The 27,909-nt window shown below is 37.0% G+C and overlaps 2 protein-coding genes across 3 annotated transcripts in view; one reads left to right on the forward strand and one right to left on the reverse strand.

Annotated features, from left to right (window-relative positions):
- Positions 1–1,584, reverse strand: part of LOC114486420 (uncharacterized protein C3orf20 homolog) — a 49,892-nt gene extending 48,308 nt beyond the window's left edge. The window contains exon 1 of the mRNA XM_028490450.1: positions 1,487–1,584. Coding sequence (XP_028346251.1) covers positions 1,487–1,584 — 98 coding nt within the window. The remainder of the gene's footprint in view (positions 1–1,486) is intronic.
- Positions 1,483–27,802, forward strand: METAP2 (methionyl aminopeptidase 2). 2 transcript variants are annotated; one of them, XM_007125123.4, is made up of 11 exons: positions 1,483–1,733; positions 3,534–3,641; positions 7,317–7,382; positions 11,401–11,503; positions 20,079–20,240; positions 21,006–21,187; positions 22,036–22,130; positions 22,371–22,467; positions 25,679–25,782; positions 26,332–26,447; positions 27,117–27,802. In XM_007125123.4, exons 1-11 carry the CDS (start codon positions 1,583–1,585, stop codon positions 27,367–27,369), a joined length of 1,437 nt encoding a protein of 478 aa, XP_007125185.1. In that variant the 5' UTR covers positions 1,483–1,582; the 3' UTR covers positions 27,370–27,802. The 2 variants fall into 2 exon arrangements, with proteins under 2 accessions (XP_007125185.1, XP_007125186.1); XM_007125124.4 differs by having other exon boundaries at positions 3,537–3,641.
- The last annotated feature ends 107 nt before the right edge of the window (positions 27,803–27,909 follow it).

The raw sequence follows: 27,909 nt of genomic DNA on the forward strand, positions 1-27,909 counted from the left end.
GTCTCATTGAATGCTAAATTTTCTTGAAGGTACCTTTTTTTCACTTTTGTATCTTCCACCAAGAAAAATTACTTCTAGCCTACAATCAATACATATTTATTGAACTGATTAGGAATTTCAACTGGAAAGGCACAATACAGAATTACTAAATTTCTGGCGCCTGATTACTTGGGTTTGGATTCTAACTCTATTTACTTCCTGTATGACCTGGTGCAAGTGACCAAAACTCTCTAGCTCTAATTTCCCCAACTCAAAAGTGGATTAAATGAGATAATGAATGTAAAGTACTTGGCACTTCTTAAGTGCTATTTATACAATGAGTATTTACTGAGCTCCTACAATGCTTTAGGTTAGAGGTAGGTGCTGGTCATGAGTACAAAACAGGCGAGGTTCCTGTCTTCATGGAGCTCAAGGTAGTTGGAGAGACACACATAAAACAAATAATCACACAAATAAATTCATTACAAATTGCCATGAAAAAAAGTTAAGAATTCAATGAGTGGTTGTATGAGCAGGGCCTGAAATAGACTGTTGAGGAAGGATTCTCTGAGGGAGTGACATTTAAGCTGAAACTTGAAAGATGAAGAGATTCTCTATTTCCTCTCGTTCCTCAACTCTCTAATCTGGCTTCCATCTCTCTACCTAAATAGCTCTTGCTAAGTCACCAGTGGTTTCCATGTCACTATAATATATACATCTGGCACTTTTCATCCTCTTACTTGACCTCTTAGCACTCAACGCATTTGATCACTCCCTCCTCCTTGAGACGCTCTCTTTCCTTGGCTTCTCTAATAATAGACGCCTCCTGATGTCTTATCCTCTGACTGCCTCTTCAGTCAGGCCCCTTTGTAGGTACATCTCCTTAAGTGTTTGCACGGCCTCACTGTGAGCTGTAATTGTGAATAAAAACGCAGTCCTTTTGAGTCATAAAAAAGAAGTGTGTACACGTGAAGGCATTTTTTCGCCCCTCTCCTGGCTTCCGGTGCGCTGTATAAAACCACGAATATAGGGCTTCCCTGGTGGCGCAGCGGTTGAGAGTCCGCCTGCCGATGCAGGGGACAGGCGTTCGTGCCCCGGTCCGCGAAGATCCTACATGCCGCGGAGCGGCTGGGCCCGTGAGCCATGGCCGCTGAGCCTGCGCGTCCGGAGCCTGTGCTCCGCAACGGGAGAGGCCACAACAGTGAGAGGCCCGCGTACCGCACAAAAAAAAAAACAAAAAAAAAAACCACGTATATAAAACTTTCCGGTTCCAGCCGAGAGGCCCCTCTCCCGCGCGCGGGCAGCGCCTGTCCACAGGGCAGGCACGGGTATTCAACTTGACCCTAGCAGGCAGGTTTGCCCGAGGCGCGGGACGAGACAGCGGTCAGGTTTCGCGCGGTTTTCCCGACCTCCACGGCCACGCCCGCCTGAGGCGAGCCCAGCCCCGCTCCGCGCGCAATCCTCACAGTCGAGTCCTCCACCGTCCCAGCATTCCCCGCGCCCCTACCATCGAGAGCAGCTTCCGGCGTCGCTGGTGTAGGTGGGTGAAGAAGGAGCGGGCCCTAGGCGCCCTGTCTTAGTTCCTTGCGCTCTCTCGGCCAACATGGCGGGTGTGGAGGAGGCAGCGTCCTGCGGGAGCCACCTGAATGGCGACCTGGATCCAGACGACAGGGAGGAGGGAGCTGCCTCTACGGCTGAGGAGGCGGCCAAGAAAAAAAGACGGAAGAAGAAGAAGAGTAAAGGAGCTGCCACAGGTAAAGGGAGTTTTTATGTTTTCCCAGTCCCTGCCGGGATGGCCGAACGGCTCGACTCAGGCCCGGCGGGGCTGACAGGGACTAGGGACTTAGAATCCTGTAGTGATTCCCAGGACCGAACGTGTGTCCGGGCCGAGCTGCAGATTCCCAGTCCTGGGGAGAGGCGGCTTCTCGCGTGGTATTAGGGACCTGGTGGGGGAGGGGTGGAGAAGAGGGTGCCTCAGCTTCTGTGGGGTCGTTGGGCCGGAGCCCTGCATTGCCGGCGCTTAGCTCCCACGCAGACGGTGCGACGGACCTGAAGCCGTGCCCAGGGCCCAGCCCTCTCACCTTCCTCGCGGGTTGGTCTCCTCAAAAATCTGGTTCTGACCCATACTGCCGCCTCCTTGCTGGAGCAACGTGGGACATATTTTCGTCGAGGGTTGGGGGTGGAGTAACTGAGTCTTAGTGCCTCAGCAGCACCTCCCCCCACCATCCCAGTTTACGGAGAGATTTGCGTGGCGCGCTGCCCTTTTGGGGTGTGTGTGTGTGTATGTGTGTGACTGCCCACGCGCTCTTGTCACTGAGTAGTAATGGCAGGATGTGTGGTGGTGGTGCGACTCTTCACCTGCCTAATCCCACAGTATCGTCAAGCTTTTGGGCTTTTAGGCCTGGATTATGATGCCACTTGTAGGCAGTCTGGGTAGGATATTCTGTGGGTCCGAATGGAGCTTCTCTAAATCTATTGGTAAGGCAAGGAAAATAGCTGAAAGTTTTCAGTTGCATTATATTATGAGTTAGAAACTTAACTATTTGATTGTGAGAAGTCAGTGTTTTTGTTGCATCAAGGCCTTGGTTTTAGGAAGAGTTATTTGTACTGTTAAACTCAGCCACAGAAAGAGTGAGAGGACAGTGGGGAAGCCAGAAGAGATGAAGTGGAGTTGAGAGAGGTTAGAGAGGGTTAACCTGTATCCTTTTGAAATTTTGATTAGATGGGAGTTGAAGAGGGAGAGCTGTAGGGGCTGGGACGCTTCCAGAGCAAAATTGAATCCCAGGACATAGTCTGGTGGCTGTTCCTGGCTTTCAGATGAAATACAGACTCTTCAGTTTGTCCTTTTAAGGTGTTTAGCAGACTGACCCTAATATATCTTTAACCTAATATATCTTTGACCCTAATTTATCTTTAAGTTGTATCTCTCAGGATGAATTCTCTGCTGTAGCCAGCATGTCACTTCATTGTGTGCTACATGGTAATACTATCTCTTTTTATGCATACATATTACTCCTATAGCTACCTTCTAATCACTTGTAGAGCAGGGCCTGCTCTTGTGCTTAGCTGTTGGAGAAGTTTGTTTTTTAGTAATGGAATATCTTTTCCTACTTATTTTTATTTTACCCAGCCCGGCTTGACAATTTCTTTCTTCCCGAACCCCTGAAGCCCCCAGGGCCCCACAGAAATCCTCTTACTAAGGCCTTCAGCATTTATGGTCCATCTTAAGTCCTTGCTTGGTTAATAAATTATTTGTTGCAGTCTAATTGTTAAATACTTTAAAAAAGTTAAAACTACTTAAGGGTAGGGAACAACTTACAGTTTAGCTCCTAGCACAGAGAATTTGTAATCAGTATTTTGTTGAATGGGCAGTACTACTTAGATATGGAAGATTTTTCTGTCATTAAATAAATTTTATTCTGCTTCAAGTAATGTTTCTGCTTTTGTTTTCTGAACACTTATCAGGAAGACTTACGTGTTTTTTAGAATCCTTAGAACATATTCTAGTGGGAAGATCTTTATTAGATTTGATTTATGTTATTATATTTGATCAGCAGAACAACAGGAACCTGATAAAGAATCAGGAGCCTCGGTTGATGAGGTAGCAAGACAGTTGGAAAGACAAGCATTGGAAGAGAAAGAAAGAGTTGATGACGATGAAGGTAAATGGTTAATTTGATTTTTGTGGTTAGGAAAGCAAGAAAATATGACATTATTTAACCAAAGCTGCTTATTTGTCCGTATAGTCCAATATTCTCTGATGTTTTACTTAATTGATGTTAAAGCCTCAATGTCACAGATGAAAAGGAAAATGTATTTAGTTATTAGCAACTCTTTAAAAAGTTGGATATGTTGAATGCTCAAATAACACAGATCTCAACTTTAAAAATGTACTTAACAAAAGGCCGAGTAGTGGGTGAGTATTAATAAGATAAAATTGAATGTTTATTTAACTTACTTTTATTGAACAACTAATATGTACTAGGCACTATATTAGGATACTTTCATCCATTCTCATTTTACCCTCACAAAAACCAAGCAAACAGGAAATGATAGTTATATGATTTGCCCAATGTGACACAGCTAGTTTGTATAGAATAATAGAGCCAGAGTTTCAAACCTAGCACCTGATTCCAAGTCTATTCCTTTTACTCTATCAAAGGTACTTCTCTTTATTTTCAAAGGAGCATGTTGGAGTGCTTCTCAAATCTATTATGAATTTCCTGACCCCAGATCCTTGTGGTGTTTTGGAGCTTTTGCCAAAGATTTCTTTAAAGACAGCAACTCTTGGAATTGTAGGAATTGATGCTATCAGTAAGACAGTGGAGGGAGTGATTAGTTAGGAGAACTATTTTTATTCTACAGCCTCTTTTGGCAGAAGAGGAGATAGGGCTTTCCCATTCTTAATTATCTATTGCTATGATCTATACTGTTCTGCCTCAAGCACTGCCAGCTTGGGCTTATGCCTTCCAGTCCTTAGCAACAAATACCTGCTGTACTTTATCATGTTAGGATAATGCAGAGCAGTTGTTTTTCCTTTAGAAGGATAAATTCTCTGCCTTCAAGGAGCTTACAATCAAATTTAGTGGAAAAAAGTGCCAAGAACTGTTACCAAACCCAGACACCAGGTTGTAGCAAAGGAAAGTACGGCGTTTATTACAAAATGCCAAGCAAGGAGAATGGGCAGCTCATGCCCAAGAGACCTGAAGGCTTTTAGAGAAGGGTTTTAAGGGCAGCATTAGAGGTGAGGGTTGCCAGATGCCTGATCAGCTTGTGGACATTCTTTTGATTGGTTGGTTGTGCAGTAACAGGCTGACTTTTGGGGATTCTCAGTTATTAGTTTTCTGGTTTCAACTGATCTGGAGTCTGTATGCTGGTGGTCAGCATACAGCTAACTTTTTCCACCTGGTGGGGGCGGTTAGTATCTGCAAACCAACTCAAGGATATGGTTCAAGATATTATCTGTAGCCCTTGAGGAGAAACTAAAGGTTCTTTGTTTTTATGGCCGAACTATTATTATTTAGTCTTGTTTGATTGTTTTCCTTTGTTTTTGCATTTTTCTCATGTCTCTGATTAAATTTGCTCTTTGGAACTCAGGGAAAGCCTAGGAGTCTAAAGCTTTTTTACAAAAGAGGTGGGAGACTTGGGGTCTGTCCCCAGGAAGGCCCCACAGGGTCCTGCTTGGTTTCAGATTCAAGGGAATAGTTAGCTTTTCCTTTTCCTTAAGCAAATCTCTTGTCCATTCTGCCTTGGTTTATGCTTCAGATTATAAACATATTTTGAACTCTTAACAAGAAAGGTATTTGTAAATTCAGGGTAATGTAATAGGTTGCTGTTGACCCACTGTGTGTAGAATATCAATCACAGTGCTAATTTGAAGACAGTGCCTGCCTTGTTCATTGCACCTCTGCAAAGTTATATGAATCTCTTGACGTTGAAGGAGGAAATTTTGCTTGTCAGAATGGAAATCTTCAGTGTACTAAAGAAGATTTTAGGAATATCGCTTTCTCCAGTTTGGGTTCATCGCTTTCCTAATTCATTTTGATAATGAGGATCAACCAGTACTATTAAACTGTTGTGAGAAGTCTTTGAGAGGATGGAAAGCTAATATATCAATATCTTTTTTTCTAAAGGAAAACTGATTATTGTGGAGAGACAAAATATAGAGTTGGAAAGATATACTGGTATCTGCAATAAAATTTATTGAAATTTAGAGGTGGAATTGTGGGCTGAATGCTGATGGAAAGCTCATTGGAAGGAATGGGACTTAAAACCAAACAAAAGAGACCACTTTGGGGCAGGACAAAGTGTAGTGAACAGTGCAAACTGGCCTCATGAGATGATTCATTGAGGGAGCTTTTGAGCAATTTTTTTCCCATCTTTCGTTTGTTTATTCATTCATTATTTGTTTCCTTCCGGTTTTATTGAGATATAACTGGCATACAGTTCTGTGTGAGTTTAACGTATGCAGCATAATGATTTGACTTAGATACATCATAAAATGATTACCGAAATAAGCTTAGTGAATATCCTAGTTATTTGCTCTTAGTTATTTCAGTTATTTGTGGGTAGGTTAGCATACTTCAGAAATGATTGTTGAAATTTATTGAGCAGCATTTTTAGAAATTCAGACACTTAGGTCTATTTTTGATACCTTTATTTAAAATATTTTAACTCACTGTTTAATCTTGGTCATAATCGTATTCTTTATTTTTTCTCAAAGTTTAAGTGTATGGTCATTGAGCTTCAAGCAAAGTTGTTAAGAAAACTGACAGGCAGGTCATGGCTATTTTGTGTATTCTTTTGCCAGCTGTTTTTTGAAATAGTTCTTATTTTTGGTCATCGGGTTCTTTTGAAAATCTGAAAACTATGAACCTAGGAAAAGTAGAAATTTTTTTGTATACAATTTGATCCAGAAAGAAGGAGAACTCTTTTTCTCTAATAACAACTATGCAGGAGAAGATATTTTATTTATTTGTTTATTTATTTATATTTATTGGCTGCATCTGGTCTTAGTTGCGGCACACCGGATCTTCTTTCTTTGAGGCATGCAGGATCTTTCATTGTGGCGCATGGACCCTTTGTTGCAGCGTGTGGGCTTCTCTCTAGTAGTGGTGCATGGGCTTAGTTGCCCCGTGGCATGTGGGATCTTAGTTCCCCAACCAGGGATCGAACCTGAGTCCCCTACACTGGAAGGTGGATTCTTTACCACTGGACCACCAGGGAAGTCCCAGGAAAAGATATTTTAAAATATGAGACCCCATTTACCTCTCACTGGATTAGGAATCAGTTGATATTCTTGGTTCAATTTTGCTATTTATCAGTTAGGATTATCTTGGGCATGTCCCTTAAACATTCCTTGTTACCTCATAGGGTTGCTTTAGGATCACATGAGGTCATGAAATACAGGTGTTTAACTGCAAAGCATATATAAACTGTAACTATTATTATTTCAGATGAAGTCATACAGTCATTATTACAGGTATTTCAGTAACACTAGTTGTTTTTCTTTGCTTTTAAAAAAAGATGTTATTTAATACATTTTTTATTCTTAAAAATATCTTAACAATTCTTTTAGTAGAGTAAGTCAAAGTAAAGTTTACTAGTGCTTTTGATTATACAAGTCAAATTCTGGTACTTAAAGCTAACAATATACAAAATTCTAAGAATATTGGGTCAACTTTGTCGTATGCTGTTTAAGATGCACCGTGTGTGTGTGTGTGTGTGTGTGTGTGTGTACGTACGTACGTACGTACATACGTACGTACTTGTCTGCTTGTGCTTGTTTCGTCCCTCTGCTTATAAGGCTTAAGTGAACTTGACATGTGTTTTCTTAGATGGAGATGGTGATGGAGATGGAGCAACTGGAAAGAAGAAGAAAAAGAAGAAGAAGAAGAGAGGACGTTAGTGTCTTTAGTTAATCCTACTTGCCAAATTAGAAGTGGTTATTAACCAGCAGGTTTGAAGAGTAGATTTGAAGTTGCTTAAGATCCTGGTATATGTTAGGGAAATAAATGTAGGCTTAATAGAAGTAGAATTTAGTGAAACTCAGCTGTTTGGCAAGTACTTTGGTTTAACAGTCTTGTTATTTTTTTTAGCTGTTATTCAGCCAGGGGATGTTAATAATAAATTTGTTGTATTTTACTGCATGTTAGGGATGAGTTCCGAAAAACTTTATAATTTAAAATTTGAATAATTCAAATAATTTTGTCAGTGATGACTAATGCCACCAAGTGGTAATAGGATAAACATAGTTTGCTGTTCACCTGCCAGTTTTGATATTAAGAGATTCTTGAGGAATATTTAATGAGGAGTCCCATTATTTAAAATTTGTGTGTATGGTGAATTTTTATTAATAACATGTATTGCAGTATTTCAGATTCACTTAAAATATGATCCTACTTGTATTTTGTTTCTATAAACGATATAACCAAACATCTTCATAGACCTGAAACTCTTAGGGAGACTAAGGGGAGTCTGTATAGTATTGGGGAATAAAGGTTGGGTTGAGAATCAGAACAAGTTCTAACCTTGGATGCCCTTTGGTTATTGGGGACCATTGAGTGTCTGGCTAATTTCCTTCCTTTAAAATCTTTAGGCTGAAATTTTATGAATGAGAATATTGAGGGTTTGACTTTCATTTTTATCTCTGGGTTGAAATACTTAAATTATTTTTTAAGAAAGCTATTGGCTCTGCCAGCCATTCCCCTGATATGTCTCTAGGTGGAGATGGAATAGCCTTCTTTCTAGTCAGGCATCTATCCTGGTTAGATCCTTCTACTCAGGATGTCAGTTCTGCCCCTAGCATAATCTGTATTTAATGAGCACAGATTACTTGCATTCCAGGAATCTCCAGGTATTATGATGTCATGTTCCTTCCTTGTTCGTAGTGTGCTTGTGAGACGTATTACCTGAGAATGGCTTGAGAAAGATATATTTCTCCAAATACTCTAAAATTGCTTCCTAATGAAGGTAGATAAGCAGGGAGGAGCGTTAAGAGGCTGCTTTGTATTTGCCCTTGGTAGACTTCTTCCACTGACAGATGTTTTAGTATGATGCCATCAGCCTTTGTTGTGCCTCCTCTGAGGATGTTGTTGAACTTACTGTTCATTATATTTCTTTATGAGCAGTCTTGAGAGACCCTTTTTGGTCTGGTCTTAGTATCAAGAATAATTGTGCTTTTCCTGAGTAGTTAATGTGTTTTATTACAGAAGCACCATGAACTATGCAAATAACCTAGCCTTTTTTTTTTCTTTTTTTTGATATTGGCTACTAGAGGATTTAGAGCCAAATCTGGTTTTATATTGGCCTTATTTCAGGTTCTATGTTAGGTTCTTTCTGTGTTTTGATTTTTGCTTTCTGATTTGCTTTGAATGTCTTATTTGTGTAGGCTGTCATAAATCACTTATGAAATAAGCCAAATACTGTAATCAGGGGCAGTTTACTGCCCTCATTTTCCTCATCTATAAAGTGAGAGAATTGTAAGTGATAGTGAACAATAACTGCAATACAGATATTTATAATTATTCATAGTTTTAGATAATAACTTGGACATAGTATGTTGTAAGTTTCAAAGGTTATCCAAGATTTCATCTAGTTCCTCATTTTGTAGATGAGGAAACTGAGGCTTGGTGCATTTAGGCATTTGTCCAAGTCACAGCTAATAAGTGGTAAAGGCTAGGCTTCAACTTATTTCAATGACAAATTCTTTATTTTTTCTCTAATGAACTTTTTGAGTCCTTTAACTATTTTGTCTTAATAATTTGTGGACAATATAAAAGGCATCTTTATTAGATTTGTAGATGAAATATAAAGCTGAAGATTATAATACTTTGACAGAAATCAAGATTTCAAAAGAAAACTGAGACAATAGGCTATTTTTTTTTAATATTTTTTTTTTTTTTTTGGCGGTACGCGGGCCTCTCACTGTTGTGGCCTCTCCCGTTGCGGAGCAGAGGTGCAGGTCCCATCCTTATTCTTTTTTTTTTCTTTTCTGGTATGCGGGCCTCTCACTGTTGTGGCCTCTCCCATTGTGGAGTGCAGGCTCTGGACGCGCAGCCTCAGTGGCCATGGCGCACGGGCCCATCTGCTCCGCGGCATGTGGGATCTTCCCGGACCGGGGCACGAACCCATGTCCCCTGCATCGGCAGGCGGACTCTCAACCACTGCGCCACCAGGGAAGCCCAATAGGCTAATATTAACAAGCTGAAATTTAAATAAGCATATATAAAGTTAGTATAAGGTGATAGAATCCTAAGGATTTTGAGTGCTTATACAGTGTGAACCAGAAAGCTGGGAATCTTAACCTTTCAATAGCAGTAGGATTTTTAGAATCAACAGTGTATTCTTATACTAATTGTACCTTATTTGAACTATTAATAGAAGTCAATTCTAGTACCAACTTAAAAGGAACACTGACAGGGTTGGTGAATATGAGTGAAAGTGTTAAGAACCGCATCCCTTAAAGTGGTTTCTCATCATAGAGAGGAAGGAAGCAGTAGAAATGAAAAGTAAGTTTTTTTTTAACTGCAAAGAGTTAAGTAGAACTAACAGATGAAAGTAACAGGGAGATTAGTGTTGGAAGAGCTTTCTAACAGTTACAGTTCTCCCCAAATGAATGTATTTTAGCTTGGGAATAGTGATGGCCTCGCTGTCAGGCACTTAGTGCCATCCGTCAGGGGTGTTAGAGGATTCCTGGATTTGAGTGTGAAGCTAAATTAGATGACCTCTAAGGTCGTTTTTGATTTCAAATTCTAAACGTTCCCTCTTCGGAGGAACCTAAAACACCATTCCCCAAGTTTATTTGTCCATAGAACACTTCTAAACATTACATAAAAAAGAGGAAAACGGTGGGTGTTTGTGAAATATTGAATATTCAGGTTAAAAGAGGGAACCAAAAAATGGTTCTGTAGATAAATGATTTGGCTCAGTAAATTGTCATATTTTTCTTCATATGCGTCCTTTTATTTCCCATTGCGGAACAAAGAAATCTAAAATATGTGTTAAAATTTCAGATAAAAACCCCTAAGACTGGTTAAAATCAAAAGAAAACCACACACTTCAACTCAGTAGTTGTGACATGCTGCAGGTATACATTGAAAGTCATATATTATTGCATAAATTAAGTCTTATGTAACTTCCTGACATTCCTTAGATACAGCATTTGTTACTAAAAGAAAGTTCTTTGTAGAGTAAGAACTATATAAGAACTAGTTCTTACGCATTTAAACAGATTTTTAGAAGACACATCTCTAAATATTTTTAAAAAGCATTTTGGAACACTGGTGTCTTAGAATATAGTTTGGGAAATAATGTGTCCTTAAAACATATGCTAAGTACTGTAACTTTTTTCAAGTATCTGGAAATTTGTATAAGGCTACCTAAAGTCTTTTAGCCCTGGGGTATGTATACATACTAACATACTGTGTATGTATGTATACATAGTATACATACTATGTATACTAACTTTATACATAATATACCCTTGGAATAAGTTTTTTGCCTATTTTATTAATACATAATAGCTTTATATTTTTATTTTATCGCTATAGGATTTCTTTTTTATTTTCTTGTTGCTTCTTTGATTTTTATTTGCGAAAGCCAGCCTCTGTATGCTATTCCATATCCAGTATAGTAAATGAAGACAAGAACATTAGAAGTGTTCTTTGTGCCAAGTCATATACTGTTTAAATACATAATGGAGTTCTGAGGAGTTGAATATTTTTATTCCCAAGTAATTAATTATAAATCAGGAGGTGGCTATTGTGGTGAAATATCTTCTGTTTTTAACTGTAAATTGATACCAGGGAGGTTCCTTAAAGTCAGGACATATAATAACAATTAGGAACTGAGAAAAACTAATGCTAACTGCTTAATTTTGTTTTTAACTACAGAAGTTAATGCTTTATTTGTATCTCACAGCAAAAGTTCAAACAGACCCTCCCTCAGTTCCAATATGTGACCTGTATCCTAATGGTGTATTTCCCAAAGGACAAGAGTGCGAGTACCCACCCACACAAGATGGGTAAGGATCATAAAATAACTTCCAGTTTGACTTTTGAAAGTTGTAGTTTAGCAATAAAGCAGATTTGATTTTTCTTAGGACTTTGCTCCACTACCTTAATAAAAAAGCTTATGAATTTGTTGCAGAGAAGATACAGTAGAAGCCCTCTTATCCAAAATGATTGGGACCAGTAGTTGGTTAATCTTTATTGATAAAAGTTAACTTAAAACAAACATTTGTTTTTCATCATTCTTGATCTTTGAGCATGGATTGCATTGAACTCCACTTTTTTTTTTCCATGGGCTGAATCCATAATGCATTGTCTGGTCTGTTCCATTTTGAGTTTCTGTGAACAGTAAGAACTAAGTAATCTGCGGGCTGATGCCTATATCTACATTTTTTTTTTTTCCTGAAATCATTTACAGTTCCATTTGACAGAAGTATTTTTTGACGACTTGCCTTTATTGAAACTTCTCTGAGTAGTCAATTTAGTTTTCATAGAAACAATTCTTTTTATGTAATGTATAATTAAACTACGTAATTACAATAACAAGTACAGATGACTTACACAGGTTTGGGCACAGATAACCTGATTCTTGGAAGTGTTCTGAAAGAATGCATTTTATTTGGTTAGCAGACACTTTAAGTGGCATTATGTAGACTAGTTAAGAGCCTGGAAGCTGGGACCTAACTATCTGCATTTGAATCCCAGTTCTAACACTTATTAGCTTTGTGACTTGGGCAAGTAATTTATCATGTCTGTGCTTTCATTTCCTCATCCATAAAATGGGCTCTTCATAGGGTTGTTGTGAGGAATAATATATGTAAAGCATTTAGAACAGTGACAGACATATAGTAAGCATTAGATAAGTGTTAGCTGCTGTTATTATTATTATTCAGAACAGGAACCTAGCCACTAGTATTCAGAATACAGTGGGCATTGGTCTGTATGGTTTACAGGGGTATCAGGAGCATTGGTTAATCCAGTGGTTGCAATAGTTGGTTAAGAAAGCTTCTACTGTAGCACTGTTTCTTTGAACTGTAAAGACATCATTGTTTTTCTTTAAACTTAGAAAGGAACACGATGTTAATATTTTATGGCATGGGGATCTTTTCTTTGAATTTGAATACCTCAGTCACTATCCCTGTCTTAAAACATTTATCTTTAAAGTGTCACAAACATGCAGTTTTATATTAATTACATAAATTTTCATAGTACATATGATGTGATGACACTTATTTTTTAATATAATCTTTTTTTTTTTTGCTTGTTTTCTCTTCCTTCCTGACCCATGTAACCATCTAGCGGGTAGCCTTCCATATGTTTTATGCTCATGTATGTGTACATCTATCTCTGTTTGTGTAAGGAGAGTGTTTTGGTCATTATTTGTTTACAAAAACAGAATTGTAGGCACACTTTCCTCCTCCATGCCTTTCTCATCAGGGCTGCATCTTGGAAGTCCCTCTAAGTCAATCAGAATAGCTCTGTTATTCTTTTGAATGGCTTCATAATCTGTGGCATGAATATACCGTACTTTATTCCACCATTTTGTAATTGATGAGCTTCACTTTGCCTCCAGTTTTTTTTTTTGCTGTTATAAACCATTTGCAATAAAGATCTCTCAAGTATATACATATATATGTATGTATACATATATGTGTTTGGGAATATACATATATATCTCCTTATGTGCTGGCAGTTTTATTATGTGATAGTTCTCCAGGAGTGGGATTGCTGAATCAAAGAATATATTAATACTTTATGATTCCCAGATTGCTAGTGATTTTTGAGCATCTTTTGATTATTGGCTTTATTCTTTTGCTCTTGCAGAAGTTTAAAGATTATACTTTTATTTTTTATTGGGGTATAGTTGGTTTACAATGTTGTGTTAGTTTCTGCTGTACAGCGAAGTGAAATCGAGTTCCCTGTGCTATATAGCAGGTTCTTATTAGTTATCTATTTATACATATTAGTGTATACATGTCAGTCCCAATCTCCCAGTTCATCCCACCCCCACCCCCCACTTTCCCACCTTGGTGTCCATACATTTGTTCTCTACATCTGTGTCTCGGTTTCTGCCCTGCAAACTGGTTCATCTGTACCATTTTTCTAGATGCCACATATATGTGTTAATATACGATATTTGTTTTTCTGACTTCACTCTGTATGACAGTCTCTAGGTCCATTCATGTCTCTACAAATGAGCCAATTTCATTCCTTTCTATGGCTGAGTAATATTCCGTTGTATATATGTACCACATCTTCTTTATCCATTTGTCTGTTGATGGACATTTAAAGATTTTAAATAACAGTATATATTCATATTTTGTACTTCTGGGTTCCTAGCAGTCTCTTCTATTTTCTCAAACTCTTATTTTTTGTTTTATTACATCTTTAATTGGTCTAGAATTTTTTTGTCTAAAGTTGGGAGTGCTAATTTTACTTTCTTTCAAATGGATAGCTAGTTGTGCTAGAATTGTTTCTTAAGTAGTTCATTCTATTTAATTGAATGACCACTTTTGCCATATACTATTCTTATATAATGGAACTCTGTTACCTTATATAATGGAACCAATTTCTGTATTATTTATTCTGTTCCACTCATCTATTTGTCTATTTCTATACTAATACTGTTTATTTTGATAATTTGATAAGTCAGTTGTTTCTCCTCTGCCACACAACCCAACCCAACAGTTCTTTTTTTTACTTTTCTCAACTACTTTTGGTCATATTTTTAGTTTTAATACACATACCCACAGAAAAATGCCTTTCTTATTGGAATCACATCATATTTATGTATGTTTCAGAAAACTGACAGTTGTATCATATTGACTTCTCCATTGTCATTGTATATTTTCCACCTTATTCTGATTTTTTTTTTTTAATGTAGGTCCTGTCCCTTTTTTGTTAAGTTTGTTCTTAAGTGTTCTATTGTTTTGTTACTGATGTGAACGAGATATTTTTATTCCCATTTCCATTTCTGTTTTCTTGTTGCTAAAGGGGAAGAAAGCCATAGATTTCCTATACGTGTTAACACATTGTTAATATTTTTAACAACATGAATATGGTGGAACACTTAAAGTGATGTTTAATACAAGAAAAAATAATTGAGATTTTGTAAATCTTGGAAACTACCTTTTCCTTTTTGCTATCATTTTCTAATGCAAACTAAACATTGTATTGGTGGAATAAGTTCCGTTTTTGAAACAATACAGGAAGATATTAATTATATATTATAATATCTCTTGGGATGATACTTTTCTTAAATATTGAAAGCAATGTTGTGTGCTGTCCTGGAGAAATACAAAAGAAATTGAGAAACTGTGGTTATGTTTGTTCTTTAATAAATCTCAATTTTTTTGAGATTCATATAATCAGTTTTGACTACTTGCAAATAGATTACAATCAATATTCTTACGGATTTGGTAAAGTATTAAATATGGTTTTGTATCTTGCCTTCCTTGATTGAAAATTACATGAATTATTACAAAGAACTTACCTGTGTAACTGCCACCCAGGTTGAGTGCATTATGTTAACTTTTTATTTTGAAGTAATTTCATACTTAACAGAAGTAGTTCCATTCTGTGAGACTAGTACACAGAACTGCATACCTTTCTCAGAGTATCTTTAACATTTTGTCACATTTGCTTTATCGTTCTTAATCTCAATGGAATATGACACTTATATTATGTATAATATACAAATAACACTCCATTTTCTCCTTGGAAGATAGAAAGATAGAAGGCAAATGTGGAAAAATGTTATATTGGTGAATCTGTACACATACTGTTTTTCTGAAGTATTTGAGAGTAGGTTGTGCATTTTGGGGTGGGTTACTAGATAAGTAGATATTGTGTCCTTTTCAGGGTTGTCAAATATGAAGGCACACGATGTCAATTTCTTTCACTTGGATAAGGTATTAACCAGTTTCTCTATTGTATCATTTTTGTTTTTCCTCTTGTAATTAGTAATTTGTGGGAAATTATTTTGAGAATGTAAATATTCTCATTCCTTAGGAACATCTTCCTTATGTGTGGAAATCCATCAGTTTTTACTAGGATGGTTGTTGCTCTTTAAAAAAATTTAACATTCTGCGTGCATTTCCTGTGTCATTAAAATTTTTTGAAACCAATTTTAATAGCTATAATGCTGTTCTGTATCTAGCATAATTTTATTAGCGATTACCCTATTTTTGAACATTAATACTGTTTTCATTTTTTTGCCACTAGAAAAATTTCTGTGATGAACATCTTGGTACGTTAATTGGATCTGATTTTTCCCTTTTTCTAGATCTCTAGAAATAGAACAAAGAATTATTTTGAAATTCTTGATATATATTTCTAAATTCAGTAGGCAATTTTTTGAGACACTTGTTAATTTTAGAAGGAATACATGTTCATTATAGGACAGTTAGGAAATACAGATAAGCAAAAAGAAGAAAGTAAAAATTTCCTTAATTCTGCCTGTGATTTAAAACCACTGTTTACTGTCTACTATTAGTTTTACTGTATTTGATCACTTGGTTAATGTGGTGACAGCCAGCTGTTTCTTTTTTAAAGGTACTTTGTTCTTTTTGCAGTTTCCAAGTAATCTGTGGGATACTTTGGTACTGTTGGAAAATCCTTTTTTTTTTTTTTAACAACCTTTCACTTAATTATTTTAATATCCATTGATGATCCTTGCTTTATCAGTTATTTTATGAGGACTTAATAATTGTGAATGTCTAATTCTGTCATGCCTTCTACATTTATTTGCTGACATTATTCTGTAAGAAGAATTTTCCTTTACCAGCTGGGGATCAACTATAATTTCTTCTTATAGGCAGTTAAACATGCTTTCTCTCTCTCTTTTTTTCTCTTTTGGGCCGTGCTTCGTGGCTTGTGGGATCTTAGTTCCCCAACCAGGGATTGGACCCAGGCCTTTGGCAGTGAGAGCCCAGAGTCCTAACCCCTGGACTGCCAGGGAGTTCCCTTTTTTTTCTCTGTGAATACCAGTTTCCAGAGGAAGGAATTGGTGTCATATCTGCATCATTCTTAATTATTTCTGGGCTAAAGATATGTATTTTTTTATAGATATGCATTTTAAATGGTTTTTGTAAATGTGTTGTATAGTGCTTTAAGAATGCACATATAATCACTTTTAAGTTAACTGTGCAATGAATTCAGAAACATTTATGACTATTACAAATTAATAGATACCTTTGTATCTTTTGGTTTTACTTATATTTTTCTGCTTTTAATACATCCACCAGTAAAGATGATGAAATATTAAAAAGACTCAGAAATATCAAAGAGGTGCGAAGAATTTACATACTCTATATTATTATTATTTTAAAATATTTATTTATTTATTTTTGGCTGCGTTGGGTCTTAGTTGTGGCACGTGGGATCTTTCATTGTGGCGTGCAGGCTCTTCCTTGCGGCGCGTGGGCCCTCTAGTATAGCGTGTGTGCTTAGTTGCCCCACAGCATGTGGGATCTTAGTTCCCTGACCAGGGATCGCACCTATGTCCCGTGTGTTGGAAGGTGGATTCTTAACCACTGGACCACCAGAGAAGTCCCTATATATTCTATAAACACTTCCTATAAAGATTCTCTTTCAAGCAGTTGTTTTGATAGTTTTGTTTTACAGACATAATTTTTTTTTAAAAACATGCCTCACCTGACTCTCAGTTTAATTAACTGCCTTTTGGAATAATTGGTATGACTTAGAATGATTTTTTTCATCTTATTTATAAATTTTTGTTAAATAGGCTGTCAAAAAATCAAATTTAGGAAAAGGGAAGACTCCTTCATAATCTTTCTCTTTCATTTGGGCCTGTAATTATAATTATAGACCCTGGCAGTAAGCTCTCGAATATCACTAATGACTTTGAACTTGAACTCAAGACTTAGCAAAAGAATTTATTTAATTCAATTGATTGATAGTTCTTTACTAACAATGCAGAACATTCCATAATCTTTTGAAGAATCCACTGGTTCTAAGAGTTAAGCCAGGGACTTTCCTGGCGGTCCAGTGGTTAAGACTCCATGCTTCCACTGCAAGGGGTGTGGGTTCAATCCCTGTTCAGGGGTCAGGGAAGTAAGATCCCACATGCCACCCTGAAGCCAAAAAAAAAAAAAAAATCAGCCATTCAACCTTCAGAAGTGTAAGATACTCATGAGATCTATTGATTTCAGTATTGGGGATCTTTATTATATCATGTTCTGATTCTAAAATGTCAAATAGCATTTGAAATTTAATTACACTTATGTTTTAACCTATAAGAAGTCAATTTGGAGAATCTTAAGGGTTGGACTGAGGAGAAGAAATGGGAATTGATAATGACCAATTCCCTTTTCACATCCCTACATGCATAATATCCATCAGTTCCCTGTGGACATAGTCTTTTATCTTACCACCCTAGAGTAAATATTAGCTGATATTTTTACTTTCCACAAAAATCTTTGGCTTTTGAAGCAGAAGGTGCTTTCAGACTTTACTGTCAGGTGTGGCTGTAGGTATATGTGCCAGGATTATGGTCCATGTAAAAGATGAAGAATTGTGATTTATTTTGCTTAAAGATTGATCTGAGAATAAAGCTAGTACTCTTGTGCCTAAGAATGATTTATTCTTAGAATATTTGGATTCCTGGTTTTCAGGAAAGATTTTTGGACTTTTGGGAGAGAGAGGGCTAGAGTTACAACTAGAGGTCAGGAGATTGTGGCTTGTCTGTCCGGGCATGGAGCGAGCAACTATAAGTGTACTGCAGCTGAAAAAAGTTGAGTCACATCTTGAGAATATACTTTTTAAAGGATCTTATCCTGTTACTTTCTGCTCTGAGGGTGTTTGTTTGAATACTTTGATTACAAGTTGCCTCTTAGTTTTTACTATTCCTATAAAAGTAATAACACATTTAAGTATGTAAGGGGTTTAAAATTGACCTTAAACTGATAATATTTCAGTTTTCTAATAACAGCAGTAGATAGATCCAAAATATATTTCCAAACAGTAAATAAGCTATAGAAGCCTCTGTGACTCTTAAATACCCTCAATTTCACATAGGACAGCTCCTTTGGGCCTTTGTAGCAAATCAGAGGAAGTAGATGTTGGCACAGGTAGCTGCTGCAATAGGAAGTAATAATAATGAACTTGATGCTGACACACAGAAAAACTCTGAAAGCATTTTGGGGCATTAACTTAGGGGGCTGTAGTTTAAAGCAGTTGGGTAAACTCTTTTATAGAGGGTCATATTGTAAATATTTCAGGTCTTGAATGTTAATTCATTTCTGCTGTTGTAGCATGAAAGTAGGTATAGATGGTATATAAATGAATGAGCATAGCTATGTTGTTGCAAAAAAAATTTTTTTTTAACTTTATTTTTTATTTTTGTTTATTTATTTTTGGTTACATTGGGTTTTCGTTGCCGCGCACAGGCTTTCTCTGGTTGCGACGAGTGGGGGCTGCTCTTTGTTGCGGTGCACGGGCTTCTCATTGTGGTGGCTTCTCCTGTTGCAGAGCACGGGCTCTAGGTGCACAGGCTTCAGTAGTTGTGGCCCGCGGGCTTCAGTAGTTGTGGCTTGTGGACTCTAGAGCGCAGGCTCAGTAGTTGGGGCGCACAGGCTTAAGTTGCTCTGCGGCATATGGGATCTTCCCGGACCAGGGCTCGAACCCGTGTTCCCTGCATTGGCAGGCAGATTCTTAACCACTGCGCCACCAGGGAAGTGCTGTTGCAAAAAAATTTTATTTACAAAACAAGTGCCAGGCTGGATTTGCCTGCAGGCTGTAGTTTGCTGACCACTGGCTTTGAGGCAATTAAGAGTTATTTCTTGAAGGCATCACTTTTATACTAAGTATAATTTATACTTCTGTGATCACTGACTTGTGAATTCTGTATTCAGTATTGCTTAAGATTCTGTGAAAGCTGTAACTTTAAAAAAGATTTTCACTTGAAGCAGTTGTTTTTGAAATGTACTGCTTAAAAAGGGAGTCAGTAGATCTTCTCATTTGCAAATACTGAATATAAAAATCTGTTTGTTATCCTTGGCAGTTTTAAAATTTGAGCCATCTCCTTCAAGGAAGATTACCTCTAATATATATACAATTAGAAAAATCCTGTAAAAGCACATAATATTTTATGTTTTGAGGAAGGTATATGCAGGTTGCCAGGTCAAGTCTTTGGATTAGTACTTGCCCTGTTGGTGAAGTTAAATGTTAATATTTGGTGCATCCTTAAAATTTATATTACCTCAAGTGGAAGGATGACTTTTTTTCCTCCCCTCTGCTTTGTTTCTAGGACTCTTTTCTGACTTTTCTGGTTCTCTACTTTTGTGTTATTTTATGTGGTGTAGGGTATTAGTCCCTCTGACTATGAATAAAATCTCACTTGAGGATTTTTTTTTTTTTTTTCTAAGAGTCTTACGAAAGGTTTAACTTGATTAGGTTTGGTTGTACCTGTGTGGGTACTTGTATTTCAGAAACTTTGCTGACTTTTAATAAAAGAAACTGAATATGTAATTTTTTGGTCCAAAATATCTTAGTGTATTTTTATCTCAGCTGTTATGCTTATTTTGCTGTTTATTAAATGACTAATGCTATACTATGCATACTATAAAGGCGGACAGCTGCTTGGAGAACTACAAGTGAAGAAAAGAAAGCATTAGATCAAGCTAGTGAAGAGATTTGGAACGATTTTCGAGAAGCTGCAGAAGCACATCGACAAGTTAGAAAATATGTCATGAGCTGGATCAAGCCTGGGATGACAATGATAGAAATCTGGTAAAAGGGATATGTTTTTGTAAGAACATGATAAAAAAAATTGTTTAGAACTAACTCTCCAATTGTAATGTTTGGCTTTCATTATGTAATGCTTTGCCAAAAAACTTTAAGTGAAGGTTCTAGAAATACCTTCTAAATTCTTTTAGTGTCGATGTAATGAGGAAACCATAAGAGGACATTTGCAACTTCATTCACCCTATTTTGTACTCATGTACTCTCACGTGTACAGATGTGTACACATTACTGATTCTTATTTTCTGTTTGGAAATCTGTTACTTTGCTATCCAGTAAGTTGTATTAAATTAAAATTCTGGGACACAAAACATTTATAATGCAATGAAGAAATCAATAAAAGTAATTGTTTCTCCAGCTTTCCCCTTGCGAAATAATAAGCTATAGGGCAACTTAATACTCTGATCCCAAGAATATTCAAAACTTGCAGCATTGAGAAAATAAAACGTAATCAGCATTTAAATTAGTCTAAGTCAAGAATCTTATTTCCTGGTAAATCAAGTTGAAAGTGGAATGTTTTTCTGTTTCTCCAGATTTCTAGTGGAACTAAATTCTCTTTATTTTTTAGAGATGAACTACTGTGTTCATAGTGTCGAAGGACTGTTATTTAGTCACATGCAGAAAGTGCTCAGATCACTCCCAGAAAGTAATTTAAGAGTTTTAGTAAACTTTCTGGAGTTGATGAGCTGTAAGGTATATAAGGGTAGGAACATAAAAGTAAACAAATTCCTTTTTTTTTTTTTTTTTTTTAAGTGAAAAGTTGGAAGACTGTTCGCGGAAGTTAATAAAAGAGAATGGATTAAATGCAGGCCTGGCATTTCCTACTGGGTGTTCTCTGAATAACTGTGCTGCCCATTATACTCCCAATGCTGGTGACACAACAGTATTACAGTATGATGACATCTGTAAGATAGACTTTGGAACACATATAAGTGGTGAGTTGTTAGAAATAATTCCCACTCCACCCTCCTCCTAAAAACTCTAGTCTTGTCCCTGTTGGGTGGGGCTGTAGATACTGACCTCTCACATTTTCTTCTTGATGCCTCACTTTTCAGTAGAGCTATGTTGAGGTAGATTTTGAGATTTACTTTAAAGCATCCTACTTAGTGGAGTACAGTGAAAACTGTTGGGTAATTGAGATTTATTACCTATTGTATCAAGGCATGAAAAATAGAATCTTACATCTCATTCAGTTCATTGTTGTAGACATTTTTTATTCATATAATAACAAAAAACATTTACTTAGAACCTTTGAGTTTACCAACCTTTATATATAATTGTTAACTTTTCTATATTCTCTCCCAAACCGTGTTAGGTAAGTACCTTTTACTTTCACTTAACAGGTGAGAAAGCAAAGCTTAGATTATATACTTACCTGAGGTTTTACTAAATTGGAGAAGCTAGTCTGATGGTTAGTGTCCTGTGGACCTATACATTTTCTCTGCCCACTGTGCTGTTCCTTAGTTCCCCAGGCTTTTCTCACTTTGATTTGTTTCTCTTTATATTTTTGTATAACTGCCGGGGTGAATATTGAATTGGTGCTGTCTTGAAGTAGTATATGCCAACCCTGGAATTAATTTTTTCATTTCAAAACCTTTGTATAACTTATTTACACTTTTTTTCCCTTTGATTATGATTGCTGTCTGGGTACTTGATGTGCTGCCTTCATTTGAGCCCATCATTTTATGTTTCTGTTAACTAGCAAGGTTAATTGAGTAGATACTATAAAGTAGATCATTTGACTAGCTGATAAGTAAACTTAAAGACAAATTTTCTCTTTCAGGTAGGATTATTGACTGCGCTTTTACTGTCACTTTTAATCCCAAATATGATACATTATTAAAAGCTGTAAAAGATGCCACTAACACTGGAATAAAGGTATGTGAACTGTAAGCACCATTTCATTCAACATATTTTGAGCACTTTATAGCCTGTTTGGGTTATGTAAGACTGGTCCACCACTCTTAGGGTTTTAAGTGGGTTATTGTAATACAGTGTATGGAAGGCTTTTATAGAGGAAGTCATTTCTGCTTGTCCCTTATTTTAAGATATTAAGAAGTTAAGTTGCTGTAAAATTCTGCACTTTGAATAACAGAGTATACATGATTCTATTTTTAGTGTGCTGGAATCGATGTCCGTCTGTGTGATGTTGGTGAGGCCATCCAAGAAGTTATGGAATCCTACGAAGTTGAAATAGATGGGAAGACATATCAAGGTATGTTCTCTAAAAATACATCTTATTTTGAAATGTCTGTGACCTTGGCAGAAATAATTTTGCAAGATCGCGTTGAGTTCTTTCTTTAGATCAGCTGCTTCATCTTTATCTCTTGGAAATTGGGAACATGAAGAGGAAAAACAAGGGAAATGACCTGTTCACGGTAGGAATTCTGTGGTAGCTAGCTGGTGGGAATTGTTGTCATCTACCCTGGTAGCTGATAAGAAGACACCTGGGGATTTATCCCACGATGGCTGAAATGTAGGCTAGATTTTCTGTGACTAATCACAGGCTCAGACAGAAGCCGGAGGCCCTTTCCATTGATGACTCTCCCCACCTTTTTTTTAAGTTGAATTTAAAATTTAGAGGCCAGTTAATTCCTTGTGTGTCCTTCCTTTAATCTTTATTCCCCTTGCTGCCTAGTCTTTCCCAGCCAGTGCCTGTGTACACAATCCCAGAGTCACCTGTGCTTTCTGGTGTTGTCAGTCCAGCCTTTCTCCAACTCCCAGGGTTTATCTGACCACTCTCCAGCCACCATTCTCCTTCCTAATCTGTGCTCCTGCTCTCTGTAACTCCTGTCTTAAAAACTTTCTTATAGAATGTTTCCTACATTTCCTTTAACCAAATCCTGACTCCTTTGTAATCTAATTTAGCATGGAGACTCTCACGCTTCCTTGTCCCTCAGTAAATTCACATCATTCACCATTCTTTGCATTCCCCTGTAGATACTTTTGGACTCTGGTGTTCTACCAACTGCACAGTGGTTCTTCCTCTAAGACCTGACACAGAGCCTGTCCTTGTTGCTCTCTTGCCGATCCTTAAACCTGTGAACGTCTGTACAAGTCAAAAATGCTTAAGACTTCTCACACTTGGATGGGAGGTGTTACGGGCTAATGAAGAAAACATGCTTTGGGGTTAGGCAGGTCTATCTTTGAGTTTAGATAAATTCTGTAACTCTAAGAACCCAAGTTTCTTTTTAAAGAGTTTTTTTTTTTAAAGATTTAATTTTAGTTATTTTTGGCTGCATTGGGTCTTTGTTGATGCGCGCAGGCTTTCTCTAGTTGTGGCGAGAGGGGGCTGCTCTTCGTTGTGGTGCATGTGCTTCTCATTGCCGTGGCTTCTCTTGTTGCGGAACATGGACTCTAGGCACGCAGGCTTTAGTACTTGTGGCTCGTGGGCTCTAGAGCGCAGGCTCAGTAGTTGTGGCTCACGAGCTTAGCTGCTCCGCGGCATGTGGGATCTTCCCGGACCAGGGATCGAACCGGTGTCCCCTGCATTGGCAGGCGGATTCTTAACCACTGCACCACCAAGGAAGTCCCTATAAGAAACCCAGGTTTCTTTGATTGTAATAGGATTCAAGATACTGTGTTTTGTTTTTGAGAAATATAAATTTTATGACAGTGCCTGGAATTTATTAGTATTCAACAAATATTTGTTGTTTCCCACCCCCAGTTTTGAGATCGGTACCACAACAAATAATACGTATTCACATCTCTCTCATATCATCTTCCCTTCTATTTTCTCCTAATTCTACAACTTTGGTTGGCATGTGGTCTGCCTTTCAAGGTATATTAGGTGACAATTTGACTTAATGTTTAGTCACCACATAACAGTTCTAGCCTGCAATGTTGGAATCCTTAATATCTACTTTCTTACCTCTTCCACTAAGCCAATGCAACATTTTAGGTTCTATTATTTCGGTACCCACTTTTTTATACCAGTTATTTTGTTGATCAGGGTTCTTAGTTGAGGGTGACAGAATTCATTTTTACTAGTTTAAGCGTAAAGAGTATAGACAAATCATGATATTGGGAAGATGAGGAAATGGACTATAGGCTGAACTTTAAGAAGCAATTCCCAAAAACTACATAACAGAACCAGGCCAGGCCATCATGGGAGTAGTTTTATTTACCTTGATCAAGAAGCTATAGAATTGGAAAATTACCTTTATAGCTGTTCGTTCCAGAATTACCTGCCACTGTACACAACCTGTATACTATAAAAATGGATACCCCTGAGCCCTGCTTCTTCTATGTAACTTAGTTATATGTGTTAGGTTGGTATGGCTAAGAAATCGTTTTATTTAAATGTGTTTTTGGTTGGCCTGGGGGGTCAGTTTGTCAGGTGTTAGAGGAATAATAATGCTTGCTGAATTTTAAAATAAATTTAGCTTATCATTTTTTAAGAGCTAATTAAGAGTTTTATTTTTCTGTACCACCCCCTAAATTTGTAATATGCTTGTCATTATTAAAGATTTGAAAAAAAAAACACCTTGCTACCTAATTCTGCCCTAGAAGAATGGTAACTCACACTGAAGATTCTAGCACTGTAGAACTAGATTTTTTTCTTTTAACCTTTATTGTGGAATATAATAAAAACTGAAAATACAATGTAAAACTTCAACTGAACAATTGTAAAAGCTATGTAACCTTACCCCTTGACAAATAGAATACTGCCAGCATTACAGAAGCCCCCCCTATTCTGTATACCCCTTCTCAGTTACAGAAGCCTTCTTCTAATAAGCCACTATCTTGAGTACTAAGGATTGGCATTTCCTTTTCTTTGTCTTTATCATCTGTTATGCATCCCTAAACATTAGTTTAATTATGCTTAATTTTGAATTGTGCGTGTGTGTGTATGGAATTGCACCAAATGTATATAATTGTGCCTTCTTTTGCTCATTTGGTTTTATTTCAGGTCAGTGTATCCGTAGCTTTTCATTTTTATTGTTGAGTAAGTGTTCCATTGTGTGAATGTACTGAACAATTTGTTTATTCTATCAGTGATCCCAGGACCTTGGGATTGTTTAGATTTTCTTTTTTAACATTTGAAATGTTGATGTAATAATAAAATTTAAGGTTTCTTAATTCTATTATTTTGACACAGAATCCTCATTTTCAAATTACCTTTTGGTCCATAACCATGAAAATACATATTTTTCATGTTTGTAATGCTTATATACATGATATTTTCACTGTATTTTTATTAACAATAACTCCCTAGATGGACCCCCATCATGTCCTCACCACATAGTTTGTTCTTTTTCCATCATTTCCCTACTCCTTCTAGTTTTTAATCAATGACATTGCAATATCCCAGTAGTTTTTCAGTTTGTATTTAACTATCTTAATGTGGGGTTATTTAATAGAGCCATACCTGTTTGTGCTTTTAGAGACCCTGAATAACTGTTTTTTTCTTTTCTGTATGCCAGTGAAACCAATCCGTAATCTAAATGGCCATTCAATTGGGCCATATAGAATACATGCTGGGAAAACAGTGCCCATTGTGAAAGGAGGAGAGGCAACAAGAATGGAGGTATGTATGCCATTAACACTGTTCTTTTGTGAAGCATTTTGACTTTTTTTTTTCCTACCAAACTATGAAGCTAGCAGTAGTTGAGTATATAGTATGTTGAGCACAATTAACTTGCCATCCGTCCATACTCACCCTGACAGGAATTGGGCTGTGTGAGACAGGAATTGGGCTGTGTGAGACAGGAATTGGGCTGTGTGAGTGTGCAGATTGTGTCTGGTCAGACTGGGGCTGAGTCAGCTGTGGAAGTGAGGCATGTCAAAGGTTCATTGAACACTTGGTGAATATTTACTGAGCATCTCGTAGGTGCCCGTCTCTTTAGAAGGCACTGGAATGTATTCAGTAGTAGCGAACAAAATTCCCTGCTCATGTAAAGCTTACATTTTAATAGATGACACAAAGACCAAAAGTGCTAAGGAGATAAAGCAGGAAAAGGTAGATAAGGACTGCCAGGTATGGGACTACCTCAGCCTGAAGTTGAGATGGGAATTTTATTAGTTCTGAATTTCTGAATTTTTCTTCTCTACCCTTGACCCTTATATATATTTTTAGGAAGGAGAAGTATATGCCATTGAAACCTTTGGTAGCACAGGAAAAGGCGTGGTTCATGATGATATGGAATGTTCACATTACATGAAAAATTTTGATGTTGGACACGTGCCAATAAGGTGAGAGACTATAGTTTTTATATGACTGATGAGTTTCTCTTCCCAGTTAACAGCATTTTAAAAAATGTGACAGACATCCACAGTGGCACATTCATAAATGCACAGTTCTATGGCCTAAAAATAAGTTCTGTGGATTTCTATAATTCAGCAGAAAAATTGTCCTGTTAAAAATTTTAACTGAGATGAGAATGATGTAAGTATTCTCTTCATATCCAGTTTCCAACAAGCGTAATAATTTCAGAGATTATCATTTTGCTGGCATTCCTAGGTTTTTGTTCTTAGTATTTTCCCATTGGTAAACTTTATATATTTTTTTTTTTTTGGAGATGGTTGCAGTGTCTACTTTTTGTTCAGGTGTTTCAGCTTACTGCCGAAATGTCCCCCAAAAGGGAAATTCCCACCTTCATACTATTGAGTCTGTACTTGGAAGTTAACACACACATGCATAGACAAATATAAGATAGCCTTCATCTGGTCTCCTATTCATCTGCCATCTGTAATTGGGTATTATACATTTTGGTTTTTGAATGTTGAAAAAGGCAGCAAAAAAGAGTTTTTTGAACTTTAATTACTAAGTGAAGTCATAGCTTTGGTTTGAGTTTTCCTTAATGAGGGGAATGAGTTGCTAACTTTTTAGCCAACTATTAATCTTGGATTTTCTTGTCTTAGGCTTCCAAGAACAAAACACTTGTTAAATGTCATCAACGAAAACTTTGGCACCCTTGCCTTCTGCCGCAGATGGCTGGATCGTTTGGGAGAAAGTAAATACTTGATGGCTCTGAAGAATCTGTGTGACTTGGGTATTGTAGATCCATATCCACCATTATGTGACATTAAAGGATCATATACAGCGCAGTTTGAACATACCATACTTTTGCGTCCAACATGTAAAGAAGTTGTCAGCAGAGGAGATGACTATTAAACTTAGTCCAGAGCCACCGCAACACCTTTTATTTTCTAAGCTTTGTTGGAATACATTATACCAGAAATAATTTGCAACCTGTTGTCTGTTTAACAGTGGACCTATGTAATACTTTTATCCATGTTTAAAAAGGAAGGAATTTGATAAAAGGCAAACCATTTAATGTAATTAACCAAGGAAAAAGCTTTCAGGACTTTGAAATGTTAACTGTTTTCCTTCTGTCTAGGAAATGCTATAAAGCTCCAATTAATTAGGAATGACCTAATACATTTTGTTTCAAACACCTAAGAGATGCTTTTCACATATTTATATTGCCATATTCTTAATTGAATGCTTTGAATGACTACATCCAGTTCTGCACCTATACCCTCTGGTATTGCTTTTTAACCTTCCTGGAATCCATTTTCTACAAAATAAAGACATTTTCAGATCTGAGAGCTATATTTCAATGTCTGTGGTTATAATTCTGTACAGGAAATAGTTTAGCTTAATGTAGGAAAATGTAGAGCCTTTTATCTGGATTGTAGACCTCCACACTGA

The sequence above is a fragment of the Physeter macrocephalus genome, chromosome 6 (genome assembly GCF_002837175.3).
Source record: "Physeter macrocephalus isolate SW-GA chromosome 6, ASM283717v5, whole genome shotgun sequence".
NCBI classification, from domain to species: domain Eukaryota; kingdom Metazoa; phylum Chordata; class Mammalia; order Artiodactyla; family Physeteridae; genus Physeter; species Physeter macrocephalus.

What these genes read in the sequence shown, in the direction of transcription:
- METAP2 (XM_007125123.4), top strand. Translation starts at nt 1,583, where the DNA reads ATGGCGGGTGTGGAGGAGGCAGCGTCCTGCGGGAGCCACCTGAATGGC. An exon ending in CTTTGGAACACATATAAGTG is followed by an intron (nt 21,188 to 22,035) that starts GTGAGTTGTTAG and finishes TTTCTCTTTCAG; the next exon opens with GTAGGATTATTGACTGCGCT. An exon ending in GTTGGACACGTGCCAATAAG is followed by an intron (nt 26,448 to 27,116) that starts GTGAGAGACTAT and finishes TTCTTGTCTTAG; the next exon opens with GCTTCCAAGAACAAAACACT.